The sequence below is a fragment of the Plodia interpunctella genome, chromosome 14 (genome assembly GCF_027563975.2).
Source record: "Plodia interpunctella isolate USDA-ARS_2022_Savannah chromosome 14, ilPloInte3.2, whole genome shotgun sequence".
NCBI lineage: Eukaryota > Metazoa > Arthropoda > Insecta > Lepidoptera > Pyralidae > Plodia > Plodia interpunctella.
In genome coordinates, this window is record NC_071307.1 from 1,520,434 (window position 1) to 1,544,615 (window position 24,182).

The following is a 24,182-nucleotide window of genomic DNA, read 5'->3' on the forward strand; positions in this document are numbered from 1 at the left end:
CTAAAGAAGTTTGATCGCGAAGCTCTGGCACCTCCGATTAGATCTGATTTGAAGGCCTACTTCATATTTCCATTGTTCTTTTATCATGGACTTTCGAGTTTCAGTCGAAAAAAGGCCCAAAAAGAAACTTTTTGGACTTAAGCCTGTGAAGTGAAGACGTGAAGATTTGAGAAAAATCAGGACGTGTCCAAGAAATTTCTGGCAACAGAGAATTACTCACAAACTGTACCAAACCAAACCCATTGACTTCTGTGACTTCTTATTTGTCAGCGTCACATGTCAATTAACTGTCATACAGTTTAAATACAGTGACGCCAACGCTTAGAAAAAATGTTTACATGTTCGTAAAAAAATATTACATATTAAAATTATTACGAGAAATTAAAAGCCTAACATAAAAATGAGTGAAAAGCTAAAAGAACTTCGAGAGCGATCTCAAAAAAGGAAAAAGTTATTGGCACAAACGGTAAGTTAAACGAAACAATCTAACCTCACCTTGTAAGAACACATTTATGCTTACAACATAATATTAAAACACTTTTTCAGCTCGGTGTATCTAGCGTGAGTGAGTTAAGGCATGCTTTGGGTGCGACGTTGGATGTTCCGGCGAAAAAACCGGCTCTAGCTGACACTGGAACTGATGGCAGTGAGAAGGCTCCTAAAGAACCGGACGGGCTTGTTTATACTGATTCTTCTACGTTTCTCAAGGTACCTTAAGTTATACATTCACCTGCTGAACATCTCTATTAGTAAAATATTCTACTTATTCAAAACAGAAAAAATTACCAAGGAATAAAGCCCAATAATTGTATCGGGTAATTGTATGTATGAGTGAAGTAAAAATACTTGTAGCTTGTTTATGTAACACCTGCACATAACCCTTTGATGGCACAGAATCGTGATACAATAAATAACCAATGTTAAACCGACACATGTGCACCGGTTTGTAATATAGACATTAACAATCAGAACACAGGCTTGGCATAAATATTATACCATACCTATTGGGTCTAAGAAATGTGATCTACCCTATACATCACATGCAAATAGTTGACATACATTTATATACCAACTTTTTCTAACAGGGCACCCAGTCATCAAACCCTCACAATGACTACTGCCAGCATTTTGTAGACACAGGTCAACGGCCACAGAACTTTATTCGGGACGTAGGGCTGGCAGACCGCTTCGAGGAGTATCCCAAACTCAGGGAGCTGATTAAGTTGAAAGATGACCTCATTGCGCAAACTGCCACTCCACCAATGTATCTCAAATGTGATTTGAAGGTTAGTAAACTGTGTAGATAGTGAAGCCTTCTTTAAATTATTATAGGTTTGTAAAACATTGATGGGAGTTTTTTTTTAATACTTTTTACTAGTGGCCAGTGCATTCTAAAAGCTAGCAATGGGCTAATGGGTTATGTTATGAATTGAAAAGGTTCTTGGCTTTTTCAAATACTTTTGCTTTTTTTTATTATCTACAATTTAATTATACATTGCTTGACCGGGTTTGCAGACATTTGACCTGAAGCAGATGGGTAACAAGTTCGACGTCATCCTGGTGGAGCCGCCGCTGGGCGCCGGCTGGCGCTGGCAGGATGTGCTGGCGCTGGAGCTGCAGCAGCTGGCGCAGGCACGCTGCTTCGTGCTGCTCTGGTGCGGCAGCTCGGAGGGTATGATTACTGCCATTGTATAAACAACAAGTGGACGTGATTCTGTGGGAGCTGGAGTTTAACAAATTACTTTTGGGATAAGTTTTTACAGGACTAAATAGTCCTGTGTAAAAACTTGTCTCATTTGTTACTTATCCCATTCATACTTATGAATGGGATAAAGAAATTTTGTTTTCTTTAAAACCTACAGGCTTTTATTTAGTTCTGTTGTTTTCAGTCCTGCTGTCCTGTCTCTTTTGCCATATACACGATGCAATTGGGGCAATTCGACGGATAAGGATATAGTTATTAAAATGCAAAAACGCTGTATTCGCGCAATGTTTAGACTCCAAACCACTGATAGTTGTCAGCCATTTTTTAAAGAACACAAAATTCTTACACTTTTGTCACTTTACATACTTGAGGTAGCAACATTTGTGAAAACCAGTGCTCAATTATTCGCTCGTCTAGCTGATGTTGTATTGAGGAATCATCGAGATATCTATTGATTATGCATGCACCCATCAAAAACTGCTTTACTCGGTAATAGCATAAGTATGTATAGCACCGAAAAAGTTCCAAATCAATATAAAAGCTTAAATTTAAATCTATTTAAAAAGCACCTCAAGTCTTTATTAACTGATAAATGTTATTATACTTTAAATGATTTCTTTAATGATAGACTCGGATAGAATTTAGTGCTAGTATACATTATAATTCTTTTTTTTTTGTTATTTGTAGTGGATAGCATGCTCCTCTTTATTTATTTATATTTGCATACCTATATTCGTAAAACATGTAGGTTTAATTCAATTTGACATCAATTCGTATATTTGTACTCATGTTTTTGGCAAATAAATGTTTTCTTTTTTTCTTTGCCGCTGCTAGGCAAAGGCCTACACATTATCTCTTCTTCTAGGTTTCTGTCATGTACCTTTGTTGATATATAAATTATGATATGTAGATAAATATTTTATAAAAATTGACTAAATTCCACAGGATTGGACATGGGCCGGGAATGCCTAAAGAAGTGGGGATTCCGTCGCTGTGAAGACATATGCTGGATAAAGACTAACATAAAAAACCCCGGGCACTCGAAGAATCTTGAACACAATGCAGTATTCCAGAGAACAAAGGAGCATTGCCTAATGGGTATCAAGGGCACAGTGAGGAGATCTGTCGATGGTGACTTCATCCATGCGAATGTTGATATAGATCTGATAATTTCGGAGGACCCAGAGTTTGGAAGCACAGAGAAACCGATTGAGATCTTTCATATCATGGAACATTTTTGTTTGGGAAGGAGAAGGTAATTTAGATTCTTCTCATAAGCGATAGACTAGCAACCTATCTCGTCGTCCTACAACTACCTAACTAAATGTGACCTTCGAGTTTTGCAACTCTTAAACCCCTTCCACACGACCCAATTTTACGGCCAATTTGATTAGATTGACAATCAAATTGGGTTGTATGGACGGAAAATGAAATTCAAGGTCATTGGGTGATCGGTATCGCCAGAGTTGAGATTGCTCAATCAAATACTGAAATTGGCGATTAATTGTGTACGTGTGAACAGACGATCAGATTATACCCAATTCAATTAGCAATCAAATTGAGCAATCAGATTGTATCGTGTGGAGGGTGTTTAAGCTTTATTTCTACCTTCAAAATATAAACTTTAAATCTTAATATTATAAAGGCGAAAGTAAGTTTGTTTCCTCTTCACGCTCTATGTACTCAGCCAATCTTCTTGAAAATTTGCGTACATGTAGTTTGAAGTAGTGAGAATGACATAGGGTAACTTTCATCCCGGTACTGTTCCCATGGGAAAATTATGCAGCGAAAAGCTAGTATTGTATAATATTGACATCTCCAGTTCGAAGCGGTGTTGACTGACAATATTTGATGTTTTTCTAAACTAAATTATATATACCTACATTAGATAAATTTATATATTTTCCTGCCCCATTTCAGAATTCACCTGTTCGGTCGCGATTCGACTATCCGTCCGGGATGGGTGACCATTGGGCACGAACTAACAAACTCCAACTTCAACGCTGAACTCTACGCGTCTTATTTCACGGAGGGCCGGGAGAGCACAGGATGTACGGACCGAATTGAGGCCTTGAGGCCGAAAAGCCCTCCGAATACCAGCAAAGGAGCGAGGCCAAGAGGCCGCGGTGGGTTTAGGGGAAGAGGTAGAGGTAGAGGTGCTCTTTAATTGTTTTGTTGCAAGCCGCATAGCTTCTTTTCGGATGTTTTATTGCTAACACTGGTATCAGATTTTATTGAAGTCGCCCAAAGGCATCTGACATTAATTTAACAATACCTACCGCCATCTAGTGACAATTAGTCGCATACTTAACGTCAACCTGTGTGCAGGTTTTTCCTCACGATGTTCTCCAATAGGTGTTTCTCAGAGCGTCTCAATCGCTGCGGCTGCGCTGTCATTACAATTTTGCAAATTTTAACAATGTTAAGAATTAGTTTTTCTATCTGAATTTAAAATAATTAATACTGCCTATGAAAATGTAATCGCGACATCGACTATTTTTATGGCAAACAGCAATCATTAAGCAGACCACTTTCGCTATTCTCTAACCAATTGTCAGCTATTGTGTCTTGTTTTATAATAATAAGAATTATTTTCATCTGAGCCTAAATAGGTATGTGAAAAGTAAATATTTTTTCCTTTGAAAATTTTACATAATTGTAAACTCATCTTCATACTGTAAATATATCATACAAAATTAATCAAAACTTGTGTAAAGGCAAAAGTATATTTTTGACAGATGTATGTTATTCGTCTTTATAACTATACTATAGGCCTATTTTTATCGACAAATGCCAGATTCTGCCAGGACAGTAGAGTAATATCACAGTTTAATGGATCCTACAGCTTTTCAACGGCCTTGCTAGCAAAACAGCCTCAATCGGTGACAATGACGACCTCGGTGGCGCAGTGGTGCTTGCCACTGAACCGAGAGGTTCCGGGTTAGATCCCCTGTCGGGTCATGATGGAAAATGATCTTTTTCTGATTGGCCCGGATGTTTATCTATATATGTATTTATTATAAAATATAGTATCGTTGAGTTAGAAACCCATAACACAAGTCTCGAACTTACTTTGGGGCTAGCTCAATCTGTGTGATTTGTCCTAATATATTTATTTTTTAAAAATGGAGCCAGGGTTGTCACAAATTACGAAATACATGTGTTGCATTAATTAATTTTATTTTCCAAACTCCTGATTTAGCTCCCAACGCGTCCAATTCACGTTGCGGTCCCCCCCCCCTCCCCCCACCTCTCAGCCCCCCGACTGCGCTGCGTGAGGCGTTCCATATTCAACTGTAGTAGATCGGCCAATTGTGTTATACATTTGATTCTGTATGAATGAGTAGAACCTAAAGTAACTTTGTGACTGCTAAGTCACAAAGTTAAGGCGTTTTAAACTTATTTCCAAAATCTGGCATTTATCGACGATTCCTATTTAATGTGCAATTAGTGATCTACGTTACACTGTGTTGATGAAACAACTACATTGAGTAGAAAATGAGGGCGCTAGCAACACTTGGGTATTTATCAACCAATCTTGACCATTCAAGTATAGCAATGGCAAAAAAATATATAGTTCGTTAAAAATCTGTTATCTACTCCTTGTAGACATAATTTAATACACACTCGATACTTTTTATTTTGATGAAATTAATACTATTATTTATGCAAATGAAAGTTTATAACAATGTATGTTTTATCACTTTTCCACGAATTGGATGGATATCGATAATATTCAGTGTATGGGTAGAGTGAAACCTGGGAAAAAAAGAGTAATTTTCATCCAAGCAGCGGAACACCCAGGGCACAACGAAACAAATGTAAGATAAAGATCCTTGAGTTTCCATTGTGGTTGATTAGACTATTTTATTGCAAGTACCTAGTTTAAGAACTGAAAATGTAATGTTGAGTATTTTCTGACGTCTGTATTGCTATGAATACATGTTTTTATATTGATGTTCTTTTTATTTTATTTTATATTCAACTGATAGTTCCACATGTTGCCGCGGACCTATTTCGTGGCGAGGGCTCTAGGACGTATAAGGAAAATAAAAGAAAACAATATATACATCAATATATTTTAATTTACAGAGGTTGTCTTTAAATCAACTCGACTATGCCATAGATCCTCAAAATATAAAAAAGACAAAACAAAAATAAGACTTAATATGAGATCTTTTACTTACTATAAGAAAAATTTACATATTTTTTTGTATTAATTATTGCGTACTAAGAACTTACGATTCATAAAAAAGTTTTATATTTTCTTTAATGCGGAGAGGGCTTTACTAGTATCTGTGGCGTTGGAAAAAAAGAGACGGAAAGATTTAACGTGGCACCATTCATAGCCCTAACTTCTAAACGGGTGGCAATGCTGCGTGATCACTTCACATTGTTGGTCAATTCAAAAGCAATAGCATTCTGTTTTTTAATATAACCGCGCCATAATTCGACCAATGACAACGCAGCACGCCTATCTCACACCAATAAAGCCCTTTACGCCACACTACACTGTATCCAATTGACAGTCCTCTACTGAGCGTATCAATACATCGCACATCGTCAAGTCTTATATTACTTAATTCATTTTGTTATCATTATACAAGGCATATTCTTTCAGACGTGCTGCGTTCGCAGGAATCCAACATGTTCAGTTCAAACCGGTTCACGCTGGATATATGCAGTAAGAACCAATAATGCGCGTACGAAATTCTAGATGTTTTGGCACAATAATTCTATTGCAAATTTATTTTGAAATGTGCATCAGTCAAATACCAAGACGTGAAGATTCGACAATATTTAAAACCGGTTTTTTTTTCTTTCAAAGTGGCGTCACCTGTGCTCTTTTTTTTTTTCTTCAAACAAATTATGACTGACCAGAAACTACGCTAAAATGTAGAAATGCCTGCGAACGCAGCTCAGCGACACCCTTTAAGTATATTCGTCATAAGATCACATTTTTTTATAAGGCAAACAACAAACTTTAAAGCTAAACCTTTGATGAAGGACAGTAGACGGCGAGATATAAACCAATAACAAGATGACCGTGCAAACATACACGTCTGTGAGCTATACCAACTATGACTGCGGAAATTCTAAAATAAATATTACAAGAAATAAGTTAAGACTTAGTCACTCCCGTCTGCCTAAGACGGATTCAACTAACCACGCTTAATTTGTACTTGATGATATATATCTGCATATATAAAGTCGCGGACGCCAAATAGATTGTATTTGCTGCTTACAATTATAAAAAATTTCAACTTTTTCGCCGGGCGAACTCGAAAGCGACAGCCCTAGATTGGAATTTAACGCGCTTATTTACAAAAACTGGAAGTTTAAACAAACATTATCAGAAACATGTCTGAGTCAATACTTAACATTTAACCACTAAACTTCAAATTCTAAGGGGACACATTTAAAAATTAAATTACAAACTAATGCAAAGGAAAATGTTGCGAGTTCATGACACTTAAAACGAAAATTTTATTGGAAGCATATGCGTGACTCACTTTTAGAAAGAAATATAAAGAGACTAAAACTTCATGAAACCTAAACGAACCGAAACTAAGACAACTTTTTTAAATAATTTTTATAACTAACGTTGGATGCAGCATATCCGATTTCATATTCCGTTCATTTCTATGACGTCGCTATCCTACCTTACAGTACCGAACTAACCTAGCCTACATAAACCATTCCTTAACTATACCTTATCAAGTTTGTCCAAAATGCCAGATAATTCAGAAACTCTGAAGCCACAACGGCTTCCCTTGATCACCATTGCCGTAAGGACAAACAGGCCGAAAATTATAGGCAAGTAACTTCGTGTACCATGCGCTTATAGATGTGGAGCGGGATAAAGGAGTTTCTCTCGAATCTTCTAATATAGTCCGTTACCTTACATCGGCACGGAGTTAACGACCTATATTATATTAGGCATTGCTTTCTTTAATACTTTAGGTAGTTTTAAACAATATATTGGCATTTTAAACCTTACCCACCCGAACCTAAGACATAGATAACTCAAAATGATCGTTCCCCGCACAATAAACTGACAAAATTCAACATAATATAACATTCAAGCGTATTCAAAGTTCCGAAGTGTTTCTCATAATTGTAATTTGTGATTATATAAACACACTGGTATAGATGACTTTAATCGCGCGAAAAACAACGACAAATTTCTTGAAGAATTATAAATCGAATCGACAGACGAATTGAAGTTTGATTTTGTAATAAAGTCGAAAGACCAGCGGCCATATGTGGCGCTATCAATAACAGATTGGCCGCGTTGATGTTGTCAGCGAATGTAAAGCCACGTCTGCGGGACTAGATACTGAAGCTTCTTTAGTTTTTTTTCTTTTAATCAAACTTTCAATTTGGTCATTCTGTCTGATCTGAAACCCTAACACAATTTATTTTACACCGAATATAATAAGAATATATGTACCCCAAGCACGGATAATAATTGTTATCGGTATGGTAACCGTATTTGCTTACGAACAACAGAGGTTATATATCCTGTCAGATTACTGAACTAAGCATTCTATTAGAAAAGGAGCTAATTAGACATATCTGTTATACATTTCCTCGCGGAATTGTATTACTTGAAAATGAATCTTATTATAGTAAAATTAAGACGGGTTATTATATGCACTTTAATCCGTCGTAACAAAAATGGTTACCACAAGGATAATAAGAATAAATGTTCTTGGCTTATTGGTCCTAATCTTATAATAGGATATTACCGCGATAATATCACGCTAGAGCTCAGCACAGTCATATGGCGTGCAGATATGACAAATGACATTGACATATGCACTAGCAACGGATCATTTTTTTTTTACCTCATGAAGCTATAAATAATACTGGGGCCCGCACCGCTAAGAACTTTTTGATGAAAAGTAGATATATTGTCTCTTTTGTTCGTGGCCCGATCTCTCCTTGCGCGGTGAAAGGTTACGTCATACCTATGTATATACCTCGCAATACTTATAAGATCGTGCCACAGGTGAAAGAGATAGCAATATATATACCTTGCATCAAAAAGTTCTTGGGAGTGCGGGATCCAGTATTATATATAGCGTCTTGGTTTACCACGCGAGCTCGTGCTGCCATCTGCTTTACGAATCGCTCCGTTTTAGATGAAAAACAAAAACAAGTTATCTACGTCACATTTCAAACCCAAACGTCATAGAAACACAAACCCTTATTTATACTCGACAGGGCCTGCCATCGTACTCTTGTCATAACTTTAAAAATCCGCTCAGAACATCACCTACTTAACTTTAAGACAGATCTGGATTAAATCTAATGTAACAATAATATTTACAATAAAAAATTTTAAGTGTGGTGTAGCTGTGACAGGCGTAAGCTGATATACAAAAAGGCTAGGAATGGGTGTTTACAAAAAAAATAAGTAGTAGTTGTTTCTATCCATTACAAAGAGAGGACGGGGTCAAAGTCCCAAATTTTATTCCAAAATTACTCGTACCAGATGGCGTTACTGGCGTCATCAGTTCCAATGTTTTGTTGGATCATTTGACACTTCCGAGTTATTCTAAATTGAACGTCGTTCAACTGCCACAATCAGGTGTGAAAAAAAACAAAACATTTTTACTGGATAAGTTCCTAGCATTTTGAAAAAGAACATGTATTCTACAGTCGACAGCGTTGTACTGCGCAGTAAAACGGCGAGACTTCAATGATTCTGGATTCAAAATCAAATAATGTTTGTTCAATGGAAGTCTTAAAAGGATAAAGTATGTTTTATCACCAGCCAGGAAGAAAATAAAAAATATTCGCAATTTAAGAAATAACATTCCAATTGGGGCTACAACTTCTTCGCTCACCATTTGGCGCCGATGGTCGAATCAGGTCCTGAAATTATTATTACGAAACGGGTGATCTGTCCTCCCATTTTGGGAGCATTTCACGTAATTCCCCGTTCACGAAGTACCTGTTACTATGGCTGATATTTTTTTTTCAATGCCTTGCAACACCTTCCAACAATGAACCAGTTGCCCTAGCAGCGAATTCAATCATGTTAGCCCTCATCAAACTCAGATTAATAGCGATTGGTGTATTTGATTAACCCAGAATACATTGAAACTGCCATAAATTCGTGTCACGTGTCTCACAAAGCAGGGCGTATCCGCGATACAAGAATAAAACTATTAAATCAAATTAATCTTAGGATGTTTTCTGTTAAACCAATCAAACTAATCTTTACTGCATTGGCTTCTAGGTTGAAAATCGTATGCAGTACTCGTCATATCATATCGTCGCATTATTCCATTGTATTTAGGAAAAATTCACGCCCATTCCACGTTTAAAATAAACTCTAAGCGATTTCAATAAGAAAGCATTTGAACAGCAACCATCCTAAGACCAACACAGCATTTTGATGCACTCAATATTTTGATACATAAATGGATCTAAGTTTTTGAAGTTATTTAGTAGCGTCGCATTTACTGTGAAATTAACCGATAGGGTTTGTTACACGAAAACAACAGCGCAAATAGGCATGATAGAAAATGGATATATGGTCCCTAAGAAGTGAGTGCTTTTTTATGGTAAAATCTATGGCGTCTAAATCTAGAAACACACATAATTAATTTCAAATACTCAGTATAACGTTCTTCAAATACATTTTTCGTCTTTTGGAGTGAAAAAGCAAATGGTATTTCTCACTCGTGTAAATTAAAATTTGAGCATAATTTGGCGGGTAATTTTCAAAGTTTACAACAGTAACCGATTTTTTTTTTTTAAACGGGTATAAACATATTCACAATAGGGAAAAAACTAAAAATTATTAAAAATTTCACAGAAAATACGCCGCATTCTAAATGAAACCTAATGAAGACAGCCGCTGAGATCTTTCGAAACTATACAAAATATAAACTGTCCGTCTGGGACTTAGTCAATAGCTGGTGGGAACAACTGCCTCGCCGCACGGCAAATATTTCTTTAAATTATCAAAGTACATAAATAACAAACTAATACGATTGGGTACTTGACTATTTATTTATTTATTTTATTTTATTTTATTTTATTTATAACACACCAGCAGCTCATTAAGCTGATGCGTTCGTGTCTTGAAGTTTGGACTAACTATGGACCAACATATTTTATAAACTTGTGCAAAGTAATCATTCTCTAGTTAATGATGGGACGAAAGAATTAAAAAAATAAAATAGCAAAGAAACTAGGGTTGTATTCACTTGTCTAGCAACGTTGGGTGTTTTTCAACCAATCATAACGGTTCAATTTGGTGTTGCAATGATGCAAAAACGTAGTCAAGTTTAGTAGTCACATCCCATTTTCTGTTTAGACAGTAGGAATACATACAATGGAACAGAGATATTCATTTTGAAAAATATCTCTTATCCCTGATCCCATAACTAACTACATTATATGAAAGCATATTTTGTAACGTAGCGATACATAAGAATATCCTATATATCTAAGTTCTATAGTTCCTTTATAACACTGTGTTACACACAACATAAATTAATGCGTGATATTCAGAGGGCTTAGTGCGAGTTGTTGTAAATAAATTACGAAGATTAGTGCTACATGATCTAAGTTACTCCGCCTTTTGCCACCAGGGGGCGTTATTTCGTGGAATTCGTTAAGTTAACGTTCAGTAAACGTTAACATAACTTTAATAAAACACGCACTAAGCCTCTAGCACTGCTCTGCATAAGTAGGGTCGCTTATCAATTAGTCTAGTATTAGAAAAGGTCTATCGTTTTCTAATACTGAATACGAATACCTCAAGACTGATCGACAGCTTTATTGTGCGTCAAATACCCAATCATTCGAATCACATCTGACCAATTAAATTATCTTATACAAAACGTTAGCTTTCAAGTAAACTAAACTGAATACTTTTGTTTAATATCCACACACATCAACAGAATTAATGACAATTACAAACGCGGCTAACCATTTTGGAATATACATACGAAATTTGTGAAACCAAAAATATTTGGTTCTACCTTGTTTTTGATTTTGAGAAATTATTTTCTTCTCTATTGGCCATTATAAGCACCACGCTTCAAAATTTATTTATTTTTTTTATTTTCAGATGCAGACTTAGAATCAAAATTCTTCGATAAAAACTTACAAACATATAGGTAGGTACACGAAATGAACACAATATTTCAAAAATACATTTTGAAATCATACAACACTGTGAACGCACCCAAATTTGGCAGGAAATGTAAATGTAATGAGTAAGTAGTGTTAAAATGTGATATGATATATGATCACCGAATTGCGTTCAAAATATTTCGGATAAGAATAACACAATTACAAATTTAAGAAAAAATAAAAATCAAATATAGAATACTTGAAGTTCCTGCCACATTAGGACGCGTCCACAAACAGAAAATCAAAAACCTTAGGGGCTTAGAGGATTTACAACACTGGCCGGTTACATCTACATTTAAAAAGCGAACAGCTATTTTTTCCATGTGGCAATATCGGCTATTTCAACATCAATCATGGTTATCAATATTAAACGCTATCGTAAACAAAAAGTTCATTCACCTCGTGAAAAACATGACCTGCATTGTCCTCGTAACAGCGCTACGCTGCGTTCACGATTAAAAAATAATCCGATGTACTTATCAGTCATAAGATTTACGTACAAATTAATTAGACAAGAACTTAGCTTGTGACATACATTCGCGGCGCGGAAACCACAGAATAAAAACGTATCTTCATACCGAGGTAGCTTTAGTACCAGGTTCACTCGTAACGTCTTAGCACTCCGAATCACATAGCTCGTACCTTACACATCAGTCCGTACGCAGCAATGGCACACTACCATTTATATTTAAATATCTACACATTTTAACACACATAGAACACTAACTGTTCTGTTTAACATCACTAAGGTAAAGGCTTCAAGGGATAATAGTCTTTACGGCACCGTGTTAGAGTTCGATTTCAAGCCTTTGGCATGTAGGAAAAGCAGGGGTTTATAGAAGTGGAGAGTCCATGTCGCCCTCACAAGTATGTGGATTCACCTGGAAACGAAAGAAAATTGTTGAGAAAATTATCACATATTGTACACACACAGGCATGGCTGATTTATTTGAAATTACAGATCTTTTAAAATCTTTCACACAACGTCGATTTTATAACATTTTTGTTTTAATTCTTTTTAAATGGAAATTATCAAATAAATCATTGATAGGGGAATATTATGTCTTAGATACCTCTCAAAATCATTTTAAATGTGTGACTGTGAGGGTATGTAATGCCTGTGCGTGGTGTGAAATTGTGCTTGTCAAGCGATGTATGTATAGCGAATGAAATGTAACGCAACAAAATAATATTATCATTAATGTCTTCATATTTCTAGATTTTATAAGAAATGTTTCCTTTGAAATTTGAGTGTGAGGGTTTTTTTCTATTTACATACACACACTCCAGATATGGCGGCAATTTTTTTTTTAGGAATAAGCGAATGTTCAATAAAAAATGAAAAAAACAATAGTGTATTTATCTCGCAATTTCCTAAAATACTTAGTAAAAACTCAAATCCTTGGTCTAATTTTACAAGTAGATTCAAATCAATTACAATATGATTTTAAAACAGGCAATGAGCTTAACAAAAATAGCACATAAGTTTAATGGAAAAAACCGAATCTACCTATAAAATATAAAGAAAATAATAATGCTGTAAAATTAAAGACTTTGTGACGTCATGAACTTCAGGATCTCTCCTCCCACTCTCTGCCTCCCTTTATCCTTCTAAGCGTAGACAGAGAAAACAATAGCCTCATTTAGTTTCACTCATACATTAAAAAACAAACACGTATTAGAAATACACGAGAAAAAACGCGAAAGAGCGGGTATCTATGTCCTTCATCATATACCCGATTTTAAAGACTATCTTTCCGCTTTGTATGATGTAGCGGAAAAAGCTAGTAGTCTTGAGTTTTCTATGTCATTGCTTCGCGCGACGTAATGTATGAATAAAAACCAATTTTACAGCATTATAAAAGAAAGCATGCACGTGAATCAAGCACACATATACAGACAAACATGTATCATACAACACCGAAGCCACGTCCGCGAGTTATTTGCCAAGAAAGTTGTTCCTATACTAGTCCACAGTTGTATCAAACATCATCCTATAGGGGGCACTGCTTTTGTATTAGGGGGTTTTCTTCAAAAATGTATCTATTTTCATTAATCAATTAAGATTAATCAAATTATTGACTCCCTAAGTGACAAAGCTAGTTTAAAATGGCTTGTAAATGAACAACTACTATGCTATCAAATTAAGATTTACAAATCAATATAATAAAACTGAATAAGGGTCAAATTTTGTATAAAATAAAATTACTTTTAACATAATCTTTTACGGTTTCAACGTACGCTTGCATTCATAAGTTGGGAAATAAAATCATCGTTAATGATGTGGAATTAATAAATGGACAAGCGATGTGTGACGTGGTAAGCGTAGCAAGCCAAATCGGCTGAGTGCTAACGTGGACATATTGATTAATTTAGAATCTGTGGAAACATGACACCCGGTTATGTGGTCCTCAAGGATCTACTGAGACTCGAGAACATTGACAAAAATGTTACAGGACCTTAAGAAATTACGTAATCTATTGTTAGTGGCCATTATCCATCTCTGATGTTAGAATATCGACACAATCAAATGTTTAGGATTGGTCGATAAAAGTAAAAATTAACACAAGATCGAAGTTATATCTTGGATGAATTCATAGAACAACCGGAAAAATAAAAATAAACACAACTAAGACTTGCTAGCATAAAAAACCACACTACTCCTCGCTTTTTAAACTTAGGGTTAGCTAGTGTTTTAAATAAAAAATTGTAAACAACTATCCATTTTCCTAATCACTTATCATATTTTAGTCCATGTCAGCACTCAAATTCTTAGTCGTGGTGAGGTTTAGTAGTTTAATACGAACACAGGGACTGTACATGGGACATTTAATGCATTCCATGGTTGCAATCTGATATTTTTACGCTTAGGTATTAGATAGTTCCTTTATATATTTATACTTGCAGAAGTTTATTTTTTTTATTATTATTATTTTGGTTCTGTCTACCCCGTAAATGAAGAAGTGATTCTGTATGTATGTGTGTATATTAATTGAAAACAGTTTACATCTTACCATCAGTATAACGCTTCGTCAACTTGTTTACAGAAATGTTTCCGCGAAGTATTTAAATCTTTTTATTGCTAGCACTGTTGTCAGAATATTTATTTTACGGTTTATTTTCAATAATAATGCTATTCTTCTAAATAATATTAATACAATTAGGCTTTTATTATTATTAATTAAATTATTATTTCAATGTGGCAACGACAAGGTATTTGTCTTAATTTGAACGCCAGAATTGACTCTGAAAGAAGTCGAACTACCATTTAATTATAAAGTATTTTTATTAAAAATTATAATAAAATAGAATATCTAGATAGATAAGATAATAATCTAGAAATAGAATAATTCAGATATCATTTCATAATTTTAATATTATCTACATTTTTCTTTTGTTCGAGTCCTGCAGCTCATAGGCGAGAAGATGGAAACAGAGCTGTATAGGAGGCATACTTGTGGAGGTCACTTAAATAAAATCATACCATAAGACAATCGTTTATATCTGAATTTTAATTTTTCAATTAAATGTTAAAATAAGGCGGCATTACATGAATCGAATGGGAAACGAATATGAAATAGATTGCAAACATGTGATGTGTGGTGTAAGCGTGGCCGCATGCTGTACGAACGTGAATTCGCTGTAGTTACGTGAGCGGCGCGTCGGGCGACAGCTGCCGGTAGCGGCCCACGCGCTCCACGCGCCCTGCAAACCATTCTCCACTTTATTTCAGTGGATATAGAGGCTACAATCCTATGAACGTTCACGCACGTCTTGCAAGCCATTCTCCGCTTTATTTGAGTGGATATAGAGACTATAATTCTATGAACTTAGAAAACACTTCGCTCTTTATTTTCCAGTTTGTTACAGTGGATTATATAGGCTAAAATTCAATGAAGTCCGAAATTTAAATTTCGTAGAATAAGCCACGCCCTTCTCGCATCCTGTAAAACATTCTCCACTTTATTATAGTGCACATAGAGGCTATAATTGTATGAAGTCCGAAACGAAAATTTCTTAGAATAATCCATGCCCTTCTCGCGTTCTGCTAACAATCCTCCACTTTGTCTATTGTTATAAACAATATACATATAGACAAAAATTCTAGGAATTGAAACTCATACAGACGATTCTCCATTTTTTACATAAAATATAATAAAAGGATATAAAAGTTAAGACTACATTTTATAATCCAATCTTCACATTATTACTGTGATTTTAGCAATCCCATGAATGAAGCCCCAAATTACGATTTTTATATTTAAGGTACAATGAACCCCGTTTTACCTTAAATATAAAAGTCGTAATTCTTTAATTAAAACAACCAAAACTTTGATACACTACCGACACATACCATTATCGACATTACAAACATGAAAATAAAGTTGAAAATGTAATAACGTAATTGCATAATAATATTGAGCACATGCACTTGTTAATCGAATCCCTGCGTTTGTATGATATACGATTTTATATTTGTTAACACCTTATTCAAATAACCTGAAATATAGAATCAAAAAAGCACTTTGTGCAAGTTAATCTTATTACAAATAAATTTATACTAATTGCATTTAACTATCATCATCAGATTCCTGTTTTAAAATTATAAACTGTGTGATAACATGAAGTATTGACTTAATACCTCAATCGACCTCAATCTGTTTCACGCAAACCTCATTCTGTTCCACGCAAAATTACTGCCGACATCGGTTCGCTACACAAGAATAAACTCTATTACAACGTGGTAATCGAACACTAATTCATAGAAGCATCTGGTGCATCAATCATTATTAAACTTTATTACAATACAATAAAGTGAACAACGAAACGGAACGTCGTGGATATCCCATCGAACACTTCATTTCGTCGTTTAGAAGCAATCGGTGCGCCAATTAATAACAGACTTTATTACAACACAATAAAGGTGAACAACGAAACCTCGCGTCATATTTACGTCGCGCACTGGCCACTTTATTCGAACAACATTCGAATTTAATTTAAAAAACCGAGAAAGTCTCAAAGGAGTCAATAACAGACTTTATTACAACACAATAAAGGTGAACAACGAAACCTCGCGGCATATTTACGTCGCGCACTGGCCACTTTATTCAAATTGAAACATAATTTAAAAAACCGATCGGAGTGTCATAGGAAAATAGAGCATATGAAAAGGGCAATAGATAGAAGGTAGAATGCAGTGACTGACCGGAGTCCCAGACGGCGTCGGGCTCGGTGTCGGAGCCGGAGGAGGGCGGCGAGCAGCGCGCGCCGGCGCGGAAGCGCGACGCGGCGGGCTGCTTCTGCACGATGAGCTCCACCTGCGCGCAATCACTTTATATTATTCATTCATCTCAACACTAGTTGCTACATGGCCGATTACCTAGCTAGGCAGATTGCTCATTTGACGTTTCGCTTTGTTTGAAGCCGGATCCGCTAACATAAAATGGGTCTATTTATTTATTTATCTATTTATTTATTTATGTTTTTGAACAATATTCTGTTCAAAACACGGCGCAACGGATCCGGCTTTAGACTTTCTGATCGGGAGGGAATCCTACTAATATATACTGGGCTAACGCATAGGGTACTTTTCATCCCAAAATTCCCACGGGAGCGAAGCCCTGGGACACAGTATTAACTAATTACTACGCTCGTATTAACTAATCTTAAAATATAATCGCTCCGTATTCTACCGATTTCGAAGAAGGCGACTAAAATATTACCGGCTGGCAAAGGATCGACGTCACACCGAATATAGCACGACCAAATCTTCAAAATTCAATAGCAAATTTTTATGAAAATATTACTTCAACTTGACAAGAAGAAGTACGAGAATCAAAAAGATATGGGGCGTCACAGCTCTGAATGTACTCGAAAACACGTTTGACATAGGAGAGAAGGCGAAGTACAGACTGTCATTCTGTACCAACTCCACATAAAATAGAATAAGGGTAGACAGATGATAGTTTCAAAGCAATGGTATAACCATTTGCTACCTTGAAATCAGGCGCATAGAGTTTGTGTTGCTTGTCTTTGTGCGCGTCGTCCAGCTGCCATTTGCTGAGAGTCAGTTTGAACGTCTCCTCGTGGGAACCTGTAACACACGATACTTATTACAAACTAGATTTTGCTACGCGGCTTCGTCCGCGTTAATTACTGACGTGCGTACGCTCGTAACATATTTTTATCAATATTTCTGGTTCTAAGCAATCGTGATAAAATCTATACTAGATTTTAAGCAAGATCATATGCTGTACAGTTTTTGCATGATGCGCAAACAAATATACGGACAGACAGACAGACGACAATTCTAAAAAAAATGTTTTGGTTTCTATCAGTCTCATAATGTCCCAATATTTACTTTTCTTAAATATCTCCTATGTACACACATAGCACATTTACAGTTTTATTATATGTATATAGATAACAAATTAAATCATAAGAGTGCGACCCTATTGCTCAGCTGTACTCCGTTGTTTTCACATGCTCGATGCATATGATACGGACACCGCAGAAATTGTATGTAGATTCTAAATAAAAGCATTCATACTAATCACGCAATGTTCACGCGTCGACATGTAGCTGAGTTCGGCGATAGTGTGGAGCTGGATAAGCTGAGAGAGAGAGGGAGAGAGAGAGAGAGAGAGAGACTCACTGTCGGAGGGCGCCGGTATCCGCTGCGAGCCCAGCTCGGCGGCCACGAAGAAGGTGTTGAACCAGAAGTGGAAGAGCCTCTCCTTGCGCATCATCATCTTGGGCTTGCAGTAGACGTCCACGCGCACGTCCCCGCGCAGCGGCGTGCAGTGCGTGAGGCTCACGCGCACGCGCGCGCCCGCCGACACCACCTCGTGGCAGCCTGTCGGCGTCTGCGCGCCACCACGGATCATCACAGTCATAAATACCCCGGAGAATATTGGCCTTTCTAATTATTTTCTATTCAAATCTTTTTTTAGCAATTTTCGCGGGGGGGACGGTTACACGCATGCGCACTATGAGCTAATCTGTAACTTAGTCATTTACAGAGAAAACAGGTTACAACAAGATACTCAAAGCCGTGATAAGTTCGCAGTTGCCACAATAATTATAATTAACTTCTGTATATATTTTTCTTTACATTTTGATTTTTAACACAAACGTCCATAGGCTACGGTCACCACTTCCCATCAGGGGGGCCGTATGCCTGTTTGCTTACTTAATAATGTAAAAAAAAGACAAATAAATATATGAGCATAAATATACACTTGTGGCTTATTTCACCGCTTTTTAATATTAATAACTATTATGCTGACACAGGCTGTCAGATTTTATTGAAGTCGCATAAAGGCATCTGACATGACTTTCACGACTACCTACCGCCATCTACAAGTGGCAAGTAATCGCATACACACTAGTAACCTAAACCTGACAGATGAGGTAAAAACTAGAGTCTGCACAGAATCTGCACTAACCTTAACCGGCGGCTGCGCCTGCGACACACTGAGCTCCAGAGAGCTGCCGCTGCTCAGCAGCGGACAGGGGGACATCACCAGCTCCCTGATGTACACAGCCGTGGCCGTGTACTGAAGGCCCGAGCTGAGCAATGCCGCGTAGTATTCCACGTAGCGACGTTGGGATGGTATCGTTACGCCTGGAAAAAGAAAAAATAGTTTTTAACACGCTTTTATTAAGTCGACCTGTATGTATGTAAGAAACTATGTAATGGAATCGAAGGTTACTAATTTAACCACTTGTATGTCGACAAAAAATTAGTGGAAATGATCTGCCTTCTACAAATAAGGGTAATGTAAAGTGGATAAGAAAAAGTAGAAAGTTTAATTAAAAGTAGAAAAACTTAAGTGTTGGAGTTAAGGATCCTCGGCTGAGGAAGTAACTGGGAAAACTCTCGAATACGCTTGCTTAGTCCTTGGGCTACGAAAACCCGAGCTTGCCGTTCGTTTCATTATGAAGCTCATATTATTATAGCCATCGTCAGGATCGTGATAGCAATATATTTGCGTATAAGCGACACATATATATTATCCTAGACACTGATCTCATAGATAGCTAAGCGCTATTGTTTGTGTTTCGTTTGTATTTATGCCATTAGTTTGCTCATTGCATATTATGTTGAGGACACATGTGAAAACGTAATAAGAACATATTGCATTTGTCAACAATGCTAAAACACAGGTAGGCTTATATGTTTAGTAACCCGATATATTTCCTATGTAACTTAATACAGTAGCAAGATATAGTGTTTATTGTTACATATCCTAAGTGACCATCTGGTCAGATAGTTGCCGCAGCATTGCATGACTAATAGATAGAATATCCTAATCCTATCTTAGAATACGCGATAAAAGAATATACTATGAAATGTTACTTCGATTGCTTTTAAGAACTGAAATTCGCGCGTGCGTAGCCGCGCGGGATAATAGCTATATATATTACAAATGCGAAAGTATGTTTGTTTGTTTTTCCCTCTTCACACGATATCTACTCAACCATTATTTTTGAAATTTTACATACCTACATATAGTCTGAAGTACTAGAGAAGGACATAGGCAACCTCCCATCTCGGTAAAATAACTGTTCCCGTAGGAAATTTACGCGGGCAAAAGCTAGTCTTTAATATTTCTAACTTTATACTTAACTAGCTTTTGCTTCGCCCGCGTTAAATTTCCGAGATGAAAGATACCCTTGGCCCTTCTCCATACTTCAAACTAAGTATATATATATATATTAAACTTTGACTGACCCTTTTCGTCGTGCGTTCGTTTCGTCCCGTAAAACTGCAGCGCCTCGTCTGCCGTCGCTTTCTGCCCGCTATACAGCAGGTAGCAGCACACCATGGTGCCTGAAACATATATTATTTTACTTCATAATATATCAACATCAGCTTTTCACTGTCTCCGCTGTTGCGGCACTGGTCTTCTACAAACACTTGTACTTTGAAGCGGTGGTGGTATAATGGTTAAGACCGAAGAGAATCGAATGGTCAAAGGTTCGTATCCTACTCGTGCCATATGAGTTTGAATACCAATCTGACTCATATATTGCAGTTTTCATCGACCACCACTTGCTTCCGGTGAAGGAAAACATCGTGGGGAAACCTGCACACTGGTTGACAGTTTAGTTCTCTAGTGTGCATGCGACTACCTGCCGCTAGATGGCGGTAAGTAGTCGTAAAAGTCATGTTAGCAGTGTTAGCAGTAACACAGTCGATATGATGACCAGTACTTTAATTCTCTTTTGTCAATATTTAATGCTGATCCACGAGATTTTTATTTTTCACAAAATATAGTACATTGTAGCGATCGACAGCACATCTATCAAAATTCATAGCTATTACTGCCGCATAGAGATCCATGCAGGGTATCTTGAAGCACGGTCGACTGTACATCAAGAAAAAGTAACAGATTCTAAAGAGGGTACATGTTGTTGACAGTACTACTGAGTTCTCCAAATAAATAAAATATTCTTCTACATGATTGTTTACGCTACTCTATGTAATAATTGCTTGCTATTTACACAGTACTTCTACTATAAAGCACTACCATGAAAAAAGATATTTTTTTATACGTCTACGATCACTACATATTACAGTCGCTTCCCGCTATCTGTCCCTATGTACGCTTAGATCTTTAAAACTACACAACGGATTTTGATGCGGATTTTTGTAATACATAGTGTGTGTATTATAACAAACGAAGCCGGGACGGGCCGCTAGTAGTCTATAAAGAGAGAATAATGTGTGTATGCAATAGCAGTACCTATTGTTAAGAAAATACTTTGTTATCATTTTATTACTTTTCATGTTTATTATTGTACTTATTTTTATAATATACGATATTAGTTGTTATATTGATTTATTTTAAGAGAAACGTTGCACATCGCTCTCTCCCCACTACCCCTACTATTTGCCTATGACGAAGTTACTTGGAGGGAGGAGAGTGCGATGCGGGCATTCCATTGTTGTATCTAGTAACGAACAGACGTGTCCAAAAGGATATTGATGAAAATTATGTTGATTTGATAATGTGTTAATCTATGAAATACATAACTTGTTTATCAAAAAGTGAAGTTTTATTCGACAACATTTAGATGATACACAAAATATACATTTTAGTATTTAGTGAGTAAATTTCTACGTTATTATGTTTTATTTTAAAACTTAATGCAATTTACTTTACTCAATGTGTATGTAAGTCCATCAGAATCAAGTTATTTCAGTAAATAAATTTATTTTTAAATCCCCATTATACTTGCATTCCTAGGGACATATTTAAGGACTGTCTCACAGCTTGCTATTAAGTATTAGATAGGATAAACTTAACATATCATACAGATAGCGTTAAAATTTGTGTTTCACAAACGTTAGTTTATTTGTCAGACTACAATATGATATTACATCAGAAACTAGTGAAATAAAAAAAAAATTATGTTGAGTCCAACGTAAGTTGGTCTATTCCGGAAAGGACACACCATTGCGCTGACGAAATTGCACTGTAATTAAAAACTTGTAAATGCACCACCCCATTTATATAACCAACATCGATTTCTTTGAATAGCAAGGACGTCAATTCCAACTCTTTTCAGCCACCCAACCAAATTGTCCAACATTACGAGTCACGACCGGGAGTACAATGGCGGGCAAAAAAATGTGAACGCTGGATGGAAGCGGCATTCACGACTTTTGAAAGAAAGCTTTAATTATAAAAATTGTTGCACCATTATAAAAGTGCGGACCGGCGATCGCCAATGCAGCATGCTTATTTACAGTCCTACATTTTATCCCTATGGGTTGCGACACAAAAAGCGACCAATTCAAAGGGCCCCTTTTTTAAATTTACGACTTTTGCGTGAAAGCGGGGCGATGGTAATGCCTCAATTATGTTCTGTAAGGAAATTTCGCAATTACTACTTTGGGTTTATGGTGGTTTTTTGTTCGAATGAAAGACGACCGGTTTCAATAGGGCAATAATGCTTCCACGTGTTTGGCAATGGTTGGAGACACCTCCAACCTTAACCTTTGTTGGCTGTTTCTGCTTGTGCTGCTTACGCAATTATGATTACCATATTTTATTGTCTGACTCTAACTATATCAGATATTGAATAATTTCCATCTTACAATAGTGTTTCCAAGACCTCCATGGTATTAAATATGTAAATTTCTAAACTAATATGTTGCAAACGTGGCCCAGCTACGAACCTTCGCCTTGGTCGATACAATCGATGGCGGAATCTAGTTTCCTTATTTGGTTATTATCTGTCGATAATATCTATGCCATTGGGGTCTGATGTGTGCCATTGATTTTGTGAAGTAAATAGTAAGCATTAAGAGCGTATTTTACATACGTGCTATGACAACAACAGTTTTAAAGAGGATATAATAACGTTAACAGTTAAATTACTGCAAAATGCTTTCTCTAGCTATGCATTTACTTTTTGTCCACGTATGTGGGTAGTATGTGTGGGTTAAGATGCTTAGAAACCTACCATCTAAAGAGGTAACGGCATAACATATATTATCGCATGTATGAATGGGATTTTTTCAAAGAAAATTTCATTTATTATAAGCCTGTGAACGCTTTGTCTCACTGGAAAGGGTCTTAATGTTTTCCCTTGTCTCACGTCAGGCAAAGTCTGGCCATTCTTTATAATCATTTTAGACGAATATGTAATATATGTACATTCAACTGCACACTAATCTACCAGGTTTCCTTGCAAACTCGTCCCTATTACCGCTGCATAAAAATCCACACATGGTATAACATGTAGTCGACTGTACATTCAACCGCATGTCAAGTTACCCTACACATCAGTCTGTGCTACGGTAATAAGTGTCGTATTGCAACAAAATTTGGTAGTTTGATGTGCAGTCGACTGACATCAAAAAAATCTTAACACAGTCCCATTTCACAGCCAAAGAGCATAATTTATTGAATGAGCGGACCCTGCGCTTCATCTAAAATACTAATTACCCGTGCGTCCTTTCCCTGCCTTGCAGTGTACAGCGGCAACGTTCCTCGGGTCCTCACTGAGCCACTTGTGGACATCTTCGCAAAATGGCTGTATCAGCTCTATGTTGGGGGGCGTATGGTCTTCAAAAGCGTACCGTCCCACCTGGAAACAAGAAGGATATAGTTAAATCACCAATTATAAAGTAAGATTTGTCTGTCAACCCTTCACGTGACATCTGTGCTGATTTAATTGTAAAAAACAATAAAATAAAGTGCACGATACACTACCGGGTCCTTTTCTATGTTATGTCCGTGGTCACACGAAAGACGTAATTTCAGGTTACGAACAATAAATCGATAAAAAAAGGAAATGC

General features: G+C 36.5%; 2 protein-coding genes across 4 annotated transcripts in view; one reads left to right on the forward strand and one right to left on the reverse strand.

Moving 5' to 3' along the window:
* Nucleotides 1-289: 289 nt before the first annotated feature.
* On the forward strand, nt 290-5,662 carry Mettl14 (Methyltransferase like 14). The gene is made up of 6 exons (XM_053755197.1): nt 290-466; nt 547-708; nt 1,086-1,286; nt 1,516-1,672; nt 2,651-2,960; nt 3,626-5,662. The coding sequence occupies exons 1-6, from the start codon at nt 401-403 to the stop codon at nt 3,870-3,872; spliced, it is 1,143 nt and encodes a 380-aa protein (XP_053611172.1). The 5' UTR covers nt 290-400; the 3' UTR covers nt 3,873-5,662.
* Nucleotides 5,663-5,768: 106 nt separating this feature from the next.
* Nucleotides 5,769-24,182, reverse strand: part of Pten (Phosphatase and tensin homolog) — a 51,939-nt gene continuing 33,525 nt past the window's right edge. The window contains exons 3-10 of one of the 3 annotated variants that reach the window (XM_053755194.1): nt 23,830-23,971; nt 20,604-20,702; nt 19,315-19,493; nt 18,522-18,732; nt 17,863-17,960; nt 17,073-17,184; nt 15,517-15,571; nt 5,769-12,747 (exon numbers count right to left, since the gene is read on the reverse strand). In XM_053755194.1, coding sequence (XP_053611169.1) covers nt 12,744-12,747; nt 15,517-15,571; nt 17,073-17,184; nt 17,863-17,960; nt 18,522-18,732; nt 19,315-19,493; nt 20,604-20,702; nt 23,830-23,971 — 900 coding nt within the window. In that variant the 3' untranslated portion in view covers nt 5,769-12,743. Of the gene's footprint in view, nt 12,748-15,497; nt 15,572-17,072; nt 17,185-17,862; nt 17,961-18,521; nt 18,733-19,314; nt 19,494-20,603; nt 20,703-23,829; nt 23,972-24,182 lie in introns of all 3 variants that reach the window. The other 2 variants (XM_053755195.1, XM_053755196.1) reach the window with 2 other exon arrangements.

Coding starts and splice junctions, on each gene's coding strand:
- Mettl14 (XM_053755197.1), top strand. CDS start 401: ATGAGTGAAAAGCTAAAAGAACTTCGAGAGCGATCTCAAAAAAGGAAA. Junction 709..1,085: donor ATTCTTCTACGTTTCTCAAG/GTACCTTAAGTT, acceptor TTTTTCTAACAG/GGCACCCAGTCATCAAACCC. Junction 2,961..3,625: donor TTTTGTTTGGGAAGGAGAAG/GTAATTTAGATT, acceptor GCCCCATTTCAG/AATTCACCTGTTCGGTCGCG.